Below are 14,271 nucleotides of genomic sequence, written 5' to 3'. Positions count from 1 at the left end.
AGCTGCCAGCCAAACTGCTCCTTAAAATGTATAGTCTTGTAGAGAAAAGGATGGGGGGGGGGGGGTTGCAGTTGATTGTAACAAGAGGAGAGTAAAATCAGGCGAGTGTACGGTTGCCAGTGTCCAGGTGGAGATCTACTGGAATCATAACTGATCTCGAGGCAACAGAGATCTGTCCCCGTGGAGAAAACAGCTGCTTTGGAAAGTGGACTCCATTTCCCCACATGTGGAGGAGTGGGGAATCAAATCCAGTTCTCCAGATTAGAGTCCGCCTGCCCTTAACCACGACATGCTGCCTCCCTTCTGGGAGAATTTGCAGATGGAGTGGCAGAGTATATTGGAAAGCATTAACGAGGGCAAAAAAAATCTCGTCTCTCTAGAAAGCCACTGGGTTTAGAAGTGTGTAACTTTGCCTGGAATCATAACAGATTGTGTGTCCTATAACCTGGTTGCCAGCCACCAGGAGGTGCCTGGAGATCTCTCAGAATTAGAACTCGTCTCCAGACAACAGAGATCAGTTGCCCTGGGGGGGAAAAATGGCTGCTTTGGTTGTTGGACTCCATTATACCCACTTGAGGTTCCTTTCCCACCCCGACCCCTGCCCTCCTCTGATTCAACCTTCCAAAAATTTCCAGGGATTTCTCAAACCAGAGTTGGCAATCCTGAAAGCACTACAAAACAGTTCCACACCTCACACTCCTTTGACTTGCAGATAACAGGCGACTTAGTATTACAACAACAACGACACCTTTTATTGGCATGTGAAGTTAAACAGGCATAAAACTACTCCCATGATCAATGTAGGTAGGAAAAAGAAAATAAAAAGACAGTTTGTAATCGGTTGTCCATATGATTAATCAGAAGTGACTTTGAGGTTTTGGTGTTTTTTTAATAAATTTTTATTGATATTTTGGATTGTTACAGATTTATATTATACATCTTTATATTTCATCCTCCATATCCTTTTACCCCCTTCTTCTTTTCTTCTTTAGATGTGCAGCAACAGGTCCATTCTTTGTAATCTTCTTTTCCAGTTTTCTTCTGTGGTTCCAATTTCGTTTAACCGGTCTTTGAATTCAGTCCAGATCCACTTCACGTCTTTTTGTTTTTCTTGCCATATTTGGTTTCTTGACATTATGTCAAAAATTTCCAATTGTATTTGTTCCCATATATATTCCAACCATTTCTGTATTGTCCAGATTCTTTTGTCCTTCCACCCTAATGCTATTACTGCATGGGCCGCTCTGATCATTATTGTTGTTGTTGTTATTATTATTGTTGTTATTATTGTTGTTGTTGTTGTTGTTGTTGTTATTGTTGTTGTTATTATTATTATTATTATTATTATTATTATTATTTATTTATTTATTTATTTATTTATTTATTTATTTATTTATTTATTTATTTATTTAATTTATTATGCCGCCCTATCCCCAAAGGGCTCAGGGCGGTGAACAATATAATACCATATATAAAACATACAGTTGAATTAAAATAAGCATATTCTAAAAACAGTATCCCACAAAAAAACCTCAAGATACAACCCGCCTAGAAAGCACAGTTAAGGTCCCAAAGATGTTAGGGGCCCCTCATATGTGGCAGAGGGGGAGTGTCTCAACGGCTGGTCTCTCCAAAGGCTGGGTGGAACAATTATTCAGTCTTGCAGGCCCTGCGGAACTCTCCAAGGTCCCCGGGCAGGAGCCCGGCCAGCTGGTGGTGGTGCAGGAGTGTTCACTCAGGCTGGGGCCAGCTGGGCCGTAGCGCCCCGGCCTGAGTGCGCTGCCAGCCAGCACTGGCGATCATGGAGGGGCCGGGGATCTCCAGTAGATTGGCCTCTACTGAACGCAGAGGTCGATTTGGGACATATGGGGTAATGCGGTCCCCGAAGGTAATGCAGGGTCCCCAGGCTGCCGTGGAAGGCCTTAAAGGTCAATACCCACAACCTTTGAAGATGATTCGAATTCTACCGGTAACCAGGTGCAGATTGGTGCTAACACAGGGTAGATATGTTCTCGGAAGGCCCCTGTGAGCAGATCGAGTCACTGCGATGCTGCATTGACCAGCTTCAATTTCCGGATCAAACGCAAGGGAAGGCCCGCGTATAGCGAGTTACAATAGTCTAGCCTGGAGGTGACCGTTGCATGGATCACAGTGGCTAGGTCAGCGGTAGAGAGGAAGGGGGCCAACCGTCGGGCCTGACATAGATGGAAGAATGCAACCCGGGTTACATGGGCCACCTGGGTCTCCTATTATCATAATTTTAAATAGCTTTCTCTTTCTTTGTTCTATTATTGTAAATAATAATAGATCTATATTTATCTTTATTTTATTATCCTATAAATAATAGATCTATATTTATCTTTATCTTTATTTTATTTTCTATATTTATCTTTATTTTCTATATTTATCTTTATTTTTACATTCACATGTTTTTCCATATACATTATAACATTTTCCCACAGGCGTTTTACCTCTGGACATTCTAACACTTTGAGGTTTGACTCTTCATTGCCCTTGTTGGAAAAGCAGCAACATCTGCGGTTATCTGGGAGTTTTTGTCATGGAGTAAGTATTTAACAAAGGAAGCCAGAGGCCAGTAGAGCTGTGTTCAAATGGGGTTTTATGAACATGTCTCTTAAGGATGTATAAAATTTACAGGATCTGCAATCACCTTGCAATCCCTCCATGCTATAACACAAATCGGTCCCCAAACGAATCGTAGTAAAGCAGGCTGACTCCTAAGATTTGCAAACGCACTTGGCTTGTAAAGATAACTGGGGTCGCAGGGTTGCTTTTCAAATTGTTTCAGCCGTTTAGGTTAAATAAATAAATAAACCTGCCACCGTGACTTCCCAGAAAATGGTGCTTTTTCCAGGTGCAAATGAAAAAAAAACCCTGCCTTTGTGGTTCATGCATACATTTATGGTGCTCATTAAAAAGCTTTGAAGTTCGAGGGCTTTGAAGATGTAAAGTGTCACCTAAATTCAAAGTGTTATTGGACTTCTTATTTCATTTCAAGGAAAGAGGTTTTTTAAAAAAAAATAATAATAGCTATGTTAGTTCAGTAACTTCCCACTCTAGTGCATCTGGCGATATCGGTGGTGCCGTTTTCTTTCTCCTACTCATGGGCGAAACGGTGAAAGAAAATCCAGTAATAGTGGCAACGGGGGGTTCCTTTTGGCAAACTGAGGTTTTGAGCAGCATGGGGGAGGAATATGTATTCTTGCTATTCTCTTCATCTGCAGCGTTGTCCCCGGGGTTGAAATCAGAAAGATAGGATCTTGTTTTCTACCCGCCAAACATCTGTCAGTGTGATAGGAGGTGTGGAACACAAGCTATGCACCAAGTCAAACTTTAATGCACATGCAAAAGCGGGGAACAAACTTATCCCTACAAAACTAGAATTAAGTACCTAGAAGGTAAAGAAAATGTTTAAAAGGCCACTAGATGTATAGGATGTCACAAAATCATAGAGTTGGAAGAGACCCCAAGGGCCATCAAGTCCAACCCACTGTCATGCAGGAACACACAATCAAAGCACTCCCGACAGATGTTCATCCAGCCTCCGTTTAAAAACCTCCAAAGAAGGAGTCTCCGAGACAGTGAATTCCACTGTGGAATAGCCCTGATAGTCAGAAAGTTCTTCCTAATGCTTAGGTGGAATCTCTTTTCCTTCACCTTAAATCCGTTGCTCTGGGTCCCAGTCTCTGGGGCAGCAGAAAACAAGCTTGCTCCCTCTTCGACATGGCATCTCTTCAAATATCTAAACATGGCTATCATGTCCCCCCTTAACCTTCACTTTTCCAGACTAAACATCCCCAGAGGGGGGCTGGAGCCTGGGATGACAACTGATTTTGAGGAATCAGAGATCAGTTTTCCTAGAGAAAATGGCCAGTTTGGAAGGTGGACTCTATGATATTGTAGCTGACTGAAGTCCTTTTCCTTCCTAAATCCTGACCTCGTTCTCAAGCTGCCAAAATCTCCTGGAATTACCCAAACCCGAGTTGGCATCCTTATACCCTGTCCCTGGGCTGCTGCAAATGTGGATTCAAGATGCATTGCAGATCAAGAGTGAGTCTGAATTCCTCCTCCCTGTTCACCCCCACCCCCCCACCCGTTTTGGTTTCTCACGGAGTACTTCATTTTTATGCAACACTGCATCCTGCCACTGAATTCTTCCCATAAAACAATCACCCACGGAACACCTGTAAGGCCCCTTCCGCACATGCAGAATAAAGCACTTTTAATCCACAATGGTGTGCAGAATAGCAAAAACCCATTTGCAAACAATTGTAAAAGTGGACTGAAAATGCATTATTCTGCATGTGCGGAAGGGCCCTAAGATCCAGACAAGCCCACGAAACTAATAGAGGGAGAAGCGAAAACACAGAACCACAGAAGCGAAAAGAAGTGTTAAACTTTGGTTCCCCGATGCTTTGAGAGGCCGGCCCTGCATTTTGAAGGGAAAGTGTCCCTTTGCCATTTTGTTGGAAGGAGGAAAGGCGTATTTCGCCCATTAGTTTTACAGAGCGAGCTAAAAATAATTGAGAGTCTTCCAAAAAAAATTATGCATCAGGAGATGAAAAAGAACGCGTATGAAAGGAGGGATCCAAGAAATCCAGTTGCCACCCGATTTGCTAATTCTGTGACTTATTAGACAGCTGCCTACAATTCGGGGAGAACCCATTTCCTTATTGAAGGTTTAAAAATATCAAAGCCCGCTCTTTGTAGCTTGAAAGGTGTTCAGAGAAGGGAAGGATACGCTTCAAATGCCAAAATTTCCACTTCTTTCAATTCCTATTTGCAGCTGTGAGCCGACTTCAGTCGATTCCTTCTCTCCCCCCCCCCTCCCCTTCTCTTTTTAAAAATATCTTTTCAACTAAGCTCTGGATAATTTATATTTAGCACTAAATAGTGTGCTAAAATTTGGAAACATTCTGACATAGTATTCAAGTTCAAATAATTATCTGCATTATCTATCCTGGGTGGCACAGAAAATAGGACAAAGCGGGGGAAATTGTCAGCTTAAACCTTGCAAATGGGAACATCTGTATAACTGTGTGTGGGGGGGGGGTCATCTTGAAAACTAAAAAAGGGTCACACTGTCCATGAGAAATCCCCCTCCCCTCAAAAAATGTCTCTTCCCTTTGGTTTGATTTTACAGTTATCTGTGATATCACCTGAATGACTTCATGACTGGTTTTTCTCCAACAGCAACAGCTGATATACTCAGATAACATATCCCATAATGAACAGACGAATGAGGACATTGGAAGACTTCTGTGGAATTGGGGCACAGGATGCAGGAAAGGGGGCTGGGATATGAGAGGAGGAAGGAGATAAAGGACTAGCTTGAGAGAGTTTAGAGTCATCCCTGGCTCCTAGCTATAAAGACTAAATGGAACCTCCTTGTCCATGGGCATTCTACCTTATCTTTTCCTACCCAGTGCCAGGGGAGAAAGCTTTGTGTCCTACGTGCCCTATCTGCAGCCATTTCAAGGACATGCCATAGGCCATTATGGGGAAACACAATGCTGAATCAAGTGAATGTTTGTTCTGGCCCTGTAGGACATTTTTCAAAGGATGGAGAAAGCAGATATCAAGATCTGGATGCGGCAGCGGTCATGAGGCTACCAAGGTAGTGGTTAGTGTTGGACAAAGATTTGGGAAAGCCAGGTTCAAGTTCCTAGTCACAGAAAATCCATGTTTTGACCAGCTCCTTGCCTGAGTGGTTAACAAGATTATCCTTCGAGTACCTCGGTTGAGAGAAATACCAAGGTAACTCTTCAGCATCTAAACCCAACTCTGCAATGAGAACCTGTTCGTCTGCTCCCACTCTAGCATTGAAGTCACCTGCCAGGAGAATATAATTAGAGGAGGAGTTTTGTTTTATTTTAACTATATAGCCCATCAGTTGCAGCCACCTTGTATCCTGCAGCGCTCGGTCAGTACTGGGAGGCAAATAAACATTAACTATTACAAGAGTATAGGCTCCCCATGATACTAGTATTCTCACAATACTTGAACCAGGGGGCATTCATTGAAAATGCTGGGGGGAAGAATTAGGACTAATAAAAGGAAACACTTCTTCACACAATGTGTGATTGGTGTTTGGAATATGCTGCCACAGGAGGTGGTGATGGCCACTAACCTGGATGGCTTTAAAAAGGGCTTGGACAGATTTATGGAGGAGAAGTCGATTTATGGCTACCAATCTTGATCCTCTTTGATCTCAGATTGCAAATGCCTTAGCAGACCAGGTGCTCAGGAGCAGCAGCAGCAGCAGAAGGCCATTGCTTTCACCTCCTGCCTGTGAGCTCCCAAAGGCACCTGGTGGGCCACTGCGAGTAGCAGAGTGCTGGACTAGATGGACTCTGGTCTGATCCAGCTGGCTTGTTCTTATGTTCTTAATAAAAAGGCCTGGGCCATATTCTCAACATTTGGTAGCGATGTGACTCTAATATCAAGATGGGAATCCAAGAAAAAGGCCAGCCTCCCTAAGTTTCTCCCCTTAGTTTTAGGTTTATGGGCTGGTACATCGTATACAGTATAGCCCTCTAACTGGGGCTTAGACAGAGACCAGGACTCTTGAATTAAGATGAAGATTCCTAGTCTATCACAGCTCACTGGTTGACCTTGGCCCATTTCCCAGCCTCACTGGGGCCATTTTCACAGGGTTCTTTAAAAAAAAAAAAGTTTGCATACATCATCCAATTTTATGACTTAAATCCCAATGTTTATGGTGCAAGAAATTAAAATGCAGGCTCAATCTTTGGCCGTATCAATAAAGACCTTATAAACTCTAATTATACAGGTCCATTAGTTTGCATAACTGTCCACGTTCTCCATTAGTGTAAACAAACAAAAAAAGCTTTCCATCTTCTCTCTGCGGAGGGTCTGCTGTAGGCCCAAAATGTCAGCTTTACCGTGGGTGAGTATTCTGTTAACTTGTTTATCGATTCCAGAAGGTCTGGGCAGTGGTCAGCTTTCCCTACCTCGCAGGGTTATTGTGACAGTGGAGGGTGGTGTTCACTACCTTGAACTGCTTAGAAGAAGAGTGGCAAACACATACTAAATATATCCTGAAGAAACAGCCGTACGAAACAGTTGCGGGAAAAAATAATAATCTGGAATCTTGTGGTACCCTAAGGGCTAACTTTATTATAGCACAAACTTCCATAAACTACTAGTTTATGTGGTCAGATGTTCAGAATAGTTTGAGAACAGTTTGCGCAGAATAGAGGTACATAAGGAAGGGTTTCACAATCACGGCAGCAAGAATATCTTATATTTCCTCCCTTCCAGACCAAAATCTGAGATCAAATCATGTGCTATATCAGTGATAGCGAACCTTTTCGAGACCGAGTGCCCAAATTGCAACCCAAAACCCACTTATTTACCACAAAGTGTCAACACGGCAATTTAACCTGAATACTGAGGTTTTGGTCTAGAAAAAACGGTTGGCTCCAAGACGTGCGTTACTCAGGAGTAAGCTTGGTGGTAGTCGGTGGCTTTGCTTTGAAGCAACAGTGCAACTCTTCCAATGGGTGAATCACGACCCTAGGAGGGTTCACTCAGAAGCAAGCTCCATTGCCAGCAACCGAGCTCACTCCCAGGTAAAGGATCGCGATTTAGTTCTTCGCATAAAAATCAGTGGGGTTTAACAGCACTTAACAGGGTTGATGTAGTAATGCACCGCTGACCCAGCAGCACCGTGGTCGAGCGCTGGAACACCTACGCTCCTACGGCCTTCTGGTCGCACCGCACCCCCACTCCTCATCCCCCTATGAGTCACGGGTCATGAACTGTCTGGCTCAGTCACCGGTAGCAAGGGACAGATGCCCAGGTGAGGATTAGGCTCAGACGCTTACGCTCCTCTCCGCACGTAGCCAGGTGAGATCATGCATCACATGATGATCTCCCAACCTCCCGCTCTCCCGGAAACTCCCTCCGTTCCTCCCTTCTACACGCCCCCGATAGAATCACAATAAAAGGTGCCAGGAACCAGCAGGCTTCGCTAGGAACTACGGACCTCCAGCTCCAGCTGCTGGCGATCTCCACCAGATGTTATCTCCGCGTCTTGTCTCGTTCTTGCGCTGACCACGTGGGTCGACTTCAGGTTACCTACACTGCTTCCCCAAAACTAGGTCTTAAGTTTAATGCTAATAATCGAGCCCAGCGCCCCAGGCCAGCCAACAGGTGGGGGGGGGGAGCATGCAACTCTCGCCTACCCACAGAGAGGGCTCTGAGTGCCATCTCTGGCACCTGTGCCATAGGTTCGCCACCACTGTGCTATATGCCCTACAGGGCTGCCCGAAACAGAATTACCTTTTTCTAATCCCATGAATTTCAATGAAATGTAGACGTGTGTAACACTATTTAAGATGGCATTGCACTCAGGAGAAACCCACAACCAAAAACTTCAACCATACAATCCATGTGTTGACAATATAGTTTCAGTATTTTGCTTTAAACTTTAATTGAAATTCCCCTTTGCAACTTCTAGGATTTGGGCATTTAAAAAGGGAAAAAAAACAGATTTTTATTTCCTCTTAAATTCTGAAATACAGAAGCTGTTGCAGTCATGCTGAAATTTAATATATCGCCATAACGATTAAGTCTGAAAGTTAAATCGTGACTCCCTAGATTATAGATCCAAAAAGCATTTTTTTCTGTCCAACAGAATGCTGGGGGGTAGGGGAGGGGAATAGAGATGGGGGAATTCTCAGAAAGCTGCTGTTAACTAACAATTCCACAATAATTCATCTAAATATTGAACTCAAATCCCATTCGGATTTCTCAACACAGCCCTAACTTAGAGAGGTTTTTCTTTAAAAAAAATTATTTTGCAGTTGCTAAAAGAACATTGCAAACAAGGGAACAAGGAAAAAAGAAGTCTCTGAAAGAATTATGCCGGGTAGCAACTTTTAAGTTGTGAAGTGCTGAGAAAGTGATTAGCGTTTCAGCCCCCCGTGGCTGTTAGCCAGAAAGTAAGCGCTTTTATAATTAAAAGGAATCGGAGGGAAAGAACAAAATAAACCCTGAGATTTTCCAAGTGCATGATTCTGGCAAATATTAGATATTCCACAAGGAAGGAAAATGAGTGAGACTGGAACGAAATATTCACTGGCAAAAAGATACCGATGGCTTGAAATGGAAGATGTATTGATTTGCGAAGGCCAGCAACAGCAAAGTGAACCTCTTCATCCAGAGACAATATACCTTTAGATACCTGGGAGGCAACAGCAGTGGCTTCCCAAAATGGGCTTGTTAGCTTCTCTAGGAAAACGGGGTGCTATATAAGATGGAGCTTTGTCCTGATCCAAAAGAGCTTTTCTAGCTTTTGAAGGAGAAGAAGAGTTTGGATTTATACCCCATTTTTCTCTCCTGTAAGGAGACTCAAGGGGCCAACAAACTCCTTTCCCGTCCTCTCCCACAACAGACACCTTGTGTAGTAGGTGGGGCTAGAAAAAGAATAATAATGTTGCAGTCAAAAACAGTAGTCCCAGATATTATTCTTTTGGTGACATCAAAAGAGAATTAATGAGCAATTCCTGACAGTCTTAGCTGAGCACCATTTTGAAAGCCTTGTTTTTAGGTCTCCCCAAGAAACCCCCTTACTGCTTTGGGCAACCACCAAAGGACAACCACAGCAAACGGCAGGACAAGTGCTACGTCCCTAAGCAAACGTTTTAGGGTGTATGTTTTGGGCTTCGCTCCATGGCCCTGGGTTTTAAACCATTCCACCACTTCTTTAAGGCCAAACTGCTCAGGTTTGTAGCTGAGCTCTTTCTTGGCCTTTTCCAAACTGAAGTAATGCGTGACTCCGGTTTTATACACTTCCGTGCGTGTCAAGAGAGGTTGGAAGTTATACAATCGCCCGACCGCAAAATGGACCATTTCGGTGAGAAAGGCAAAGATGTAAACGAGGGAAAGAGGCAGGCGGAGAGTCGGGAACGTGTAGCCTAAATCTTCCACTAAGGGGCGGAAGAATTCAAAGTTGTTCACCGGCCAACCATCGGAGATGAAGTAGGCCTGGCCCGATGCAGGATACCCCAGGCTGATCCCGAGTGCCTCCGCAGCTAAAATGTGAGCCTGAACCAGATTATCAACATGGACAAAGTCTACTAAACTGTCAGGATCTCCGTACACAAACCGGAACCATCCCTGTTCGATGTAGCGGACAATTCTCGGGAGATGTCTCTGTTCTCCAGGTCCAAAGATACCAGCAGGCCTCAGGGCACAGGTTCTCAGCACCCCTTCCCCATCTTCAAAGAAGGTCCCATTCGCTTCCAGAACCTTCATCTCTGCTACAGCTTTGGTTCTTGAATAGTGGTCTGGATGCAGGTGGAGAGGGAGATAAGGCAACGATTCGTCCCCATTTTTGATAACTTGGCCCCCAAACACCACATTGTACGTGCTCGTGTAAACCAGCTTTGAGACGCCGTGTTTCCTACAAGCTCGGATGACGTTCTCGGTTCCTCTCACGTTGACGTCTTCTATACGTTTGCGGTTCAACTGCTCCCGGCCAGACATGCCGTAGGACGCAATATGGAAGACACAATCCACGCCTCGGATAGCTTCTTCCAAGTCGGAGATGCGTCGGATGTCGCCCTTGATGAACTTCACACCTTCTGGTATCTCTTGGATGGGCTTGCTGACATCATAGAGAATCACATTCGCTCCCCTTTGAGCCAGGGCACAACCTAAACTAGAAGATGAGAGGAAAAGACATTTTCAGGAGAGGATGACAGAAAAGAAGAGGCCTGGCGGATGGGATGGAAGGCACCAGAAGTTAGTGGGGTGCTGTGTGGTTTCCGGGCTGTATGGCCGTGTTCTAGCAGCATTCTCTCCTGATGTTTCGCTTGCATCTGTGGCTGGCATCTTCAGAGGATCTGCTAGATACAGCCCGGAAACCACACAGCACCCCAGTGATTCCGGCCGTGAAAGCCTTCGACAATACACCAGAAGTTACTTGATGCTATGAACTGATGTAGACTCGTGGTTCCAATAAAGTTAATAATAAAGGTGTGCTACCAAATTGCAAGCAAGTCGTAGCCATCCTGGAACAAGCAGGAACAAGCAGAGGTGGTTTGCCATTGCCTTCCTCTGCATAACAACCCGCCTTTCTTGGTAGTCTCCCGTTCAAATACCATTCACCAACTCCGCTTAGCTTCCAAGGTCTGATGAAATTGAGCCGGTATAGACGACTAAAATATTAAAGAAGAAGCATAAGAAGGGGGGGGAGTAGTTTGGATTTATACCCCGCCTTTCTTTCCTATAAGGAGACTCAAGGTGGTTTCTTTCCCTGCTCTTCCACATGAAGCCTGCTGGGTGATCCTGGGCCTGTCTGAACTCTCTCAGCCCCACCTACATCACAAGGTGTCTGTTGTGGAGAAGAAGAGTTGGATTTATATCCCCCCTTTCTCTCTTGTAAGGAAACTCAAAGGGGTTTACAATCTCCTTTCCCTCCCCCCCACAACAAATCTGTGAGGTGGGTGGGATTGAGAGAGCTCTGAAGAACTGTGACTAGCCCAAGGTCACCCAGCTGGCATGTGTTGGAGTGCACAAGTTAATCTGGTTCACCAGATAAGCCTCCACAGCTCAAGTGGCAGAGTGGGGACTCAAACCCAGTTCTCCAGATCAGAGTGCACCTGCTCTTAACCGCTACACCAAGCTGGGAAAGGAAGGGAAAAGAGTTTGTAAAGGCAAGAATGGTGAGGTATAAATCCAAACTTTGCTTCTTCTTCACACACAAATCAGATGCTCTACCACTGAGACACGGTCTCTCCTCTTCTTTTCAGCGATGCCCAGGGACTGAATTTGGGACCCTCTGTGTGCAAAGGCAGAGACCTACAACTGTCCACCCCACTCTCAGCAGACCAAATCTCTTCTAACAGTCAAGTCACAAACCCCAGTTTGTACAGCCATGGGACTGGAATCCAGATCTCTTCTGCAAAAACACAAGAGTCAGGAAAATTACAAAGATTTAATGACATCGGGGATGTGATGGTATTTTTGAGACATCCAGCAAGACAATTAGCTTCTGGGTTAACCACTAAGTGACCAAAATAACTGAAATGGGTTTTCTTCTCCCCACCAAATAGCATCACTGCTAAATACGGCTGCAGTTTTAATTGCCGCATTGATTGAAAAAGTTAGACCTTTATTCAACGGGCACTAACCGGAAACCGAAGTAACCACCTCCTCCTGTAATGAGAACCATTTCCTTGGTGGCGTTTCCTGCTTCCATATTTGGCTTTTTCTTGCTATCGTAAACCAGTGGATCTATAAATAAAAGAAAGCATAATGGAACCATTACGTTTTGTTGTTGTTTTTAAAAGTGCATTTTAATACCCACGTATTGTATTCCAACAGGAACCTGATCCCAAGGAGGTTTATAAAAAAAAAAATGAAAGACACAAATCCAGTTTAAGTAAGAGAAGAAAATAAATAAATATGTACACAAATAAAAAAGAAATGTGGTCAAACAAGGGTAAAAATGTTTGCTTCCCAAATGCCTTGCTGAATAACATGTAATTAAAAAGTGCATAGAGAAATACAGGAGACATGACTACCGTGTTTCCCCGAAAATAAGACAGTGTCTTATATTAATTTTTGCTTCCAAAGATGTGCTATGTCTTCTTTTCAGGGGATGTCTTATTTTTCTGTGTTCTGTTCGTTGGGCATGCTTCCAAACAAAAACTTTGCTACGCCTTACTTTTGGGGGATGCCTTATATTTCGCACGTCAGCAAAACCTCTACTACGTCTTATTTTCAGGGGATGTCTTATATTCATGGAAACAGGGTAGTAGGGTGCCAGATTCGAATGTCTTCCTCCCTGGGGGCTTATTCCCAGCCTTTTTTCACCGGCCATGGATTCCTACACAAAATTGCCCTTTCTCTAAGATCACTCAATGAATTTATAAGGATGCAACTCCATTTAGGATTGCAGTGCAGGAGACCTTGGACCAGATCTTTTCTTTCTCTCACCCTGGCCTACCTCACAAGGGTGACGTGAGAATAAAGTAAGGGGGAGGGGAAGAATCCTGCAAGACACCTTGAATTCCTTGCAGGAATTCCTTGCACGACACCTTGAATTCTTGCATAAAAATGGGGTCAAATAAATGCATGGGCACAATCGGTCCTTTTCAAAGAGCATTCTAGCCCCCCTTGAGCCTACCGCGAACTCTCACCTGTCAATCTCGCCCCTTGCAACCAGCTGGTCCCGCCCCTCACCCCATGCCTGCTCCGCCCCACAGTTGCCTAACTGGGAAAATCAAATCGCTCTTTTTCATTAACCCTAAGCACCATCAGAAACATTTCCCCCTCTCTCCCTTGCGCAAGAAAACAAGGTGAAGGGCAGCATGCAAATATAACAAACCATTAAATATAATAAATGCATAAACGGGACAACAGCAGCATCGAGACCCCCCAAAGTAAATCAGCCTCCTACAGCAAAGCACATAGGTTTGGACGGTTCGGCCTTCCGTAGTGCCAAGATGGCGCCTTCCATGAAAGTATGAAAGTGCGCCCCGTTCCGTACAACAAGATGGCGACGCCCACGAATGCATTTCCGTACAGGGAAAACTTCGCAAAGTTGGGCGGTTTTGTTCTGCAAATGTTTTTGCTCTGCAGAAAAAGCAAAAGCCTCGATACTAGCAGCCTGAATGAATTCAGACACACAGTTCATAGTATTCAGCATACATTCAAATGCTGTTAGTGGTGTTTTTGCACATCTAACATATGATATTATTTGCCTCCTCTAACCTAGGGGTTGTTTTGCTTTGTTTTGATTGGTTTGAAGCAGCAGAAATAAAGTTTGAGCCCAGTGGCAAAGTTTTATTCTTGGAATAAGCTTTTTTCCCCCTAGGTTTTATATTTATTTATATGTATTGCATTTTTACCCCACCAATCTCCTTAGGGACTCAAGGCGGCTTACCTGTAAAACATAAAAACAGTGCAATAATTTAAAATAGTATTAAAAATATAACATAAACATTAAAACCAATTTCAACAAGACGGCATAAAAAAAGAAACCTTCACAGGAGCATACAAACATTTTGTTTTCATTGTTTTGCTTAGTCATATATATATATATATTAGAGAGAGAGAGAGAGAGAGAGAGAGAGAGAGAGAGACTAGGTACAGGGCACTAATAACATTTTAAGTTTACTTTTTCAAAACAAGTCGGAAGGATAGTTGCATAAAATGAGTATCTTCTTTTCAGTTGCAATTAATGTGGAGTATAAGAAATCAGTTGCAATTAAC

General features: G+C 43.8%; 1 protein-coding gene across 2 annotated transcripts; it reads right to left on the bottom strand.

Moving 5' to 3' along the window:
• Positions 1-8,526: 8,526 nt before the first annotated feature.
• SDR42E1 (short chain dehydrogenase/reductase family 42E, member 1) lies at positions 8,527-13,687 on the bottom strand. 2 transcript variants are annotated; one of them, XM_048515832.1, is made up of 3 exons: positions 13,385-13,687; positions 12,186-12,288; positions 8,527-10,711 (listed from the first exon to the last, which is right to left on the bottom strand). In XM_048515832.1, the coding sequence occupies exons 1-3, from the start codon at positions 13,572-13,574 to the stop codon at positions 9,595-9,597; spliced, it is 1,410 nt and encodes a 469-aa protein (XP_048371789.1). In that variant the 5' UTR covers positions 13,575-13,687; the 3' UTR covers positions 8,527-9,594. The 2 variants fall into 2 exon arrangements, with proteins under 2 accessions (XP_048371789.1, XP_048371790.1); XM_048515833.1 differs by lacking the exon at positions 13,385-13,687 and adding an exon at positions 13,197-13,219.
• Positions 13,688-14,271: the final 584 nt, after the last annotated feature.

The sequence above is a fragment of the Sphaerodactylus townsendi genome, linkage group LG14 (assembly GCF_021028975.2).
Source record: "Sphaerodactylus townsendi isolate TG3544 linkage group LG14, MPM_Stown_v2.3, whole genome shotgun sequence".
NCBI lineage: Eukaryota > Metazoa > Chordata > Lepidosauria > Squamata > Sphaerodactylidae > Sphaerodactylus > Sphaerodactylus townsendi.
This window is presented reverse-complemented; position numbering and strand designations above follow the sequence as displayed.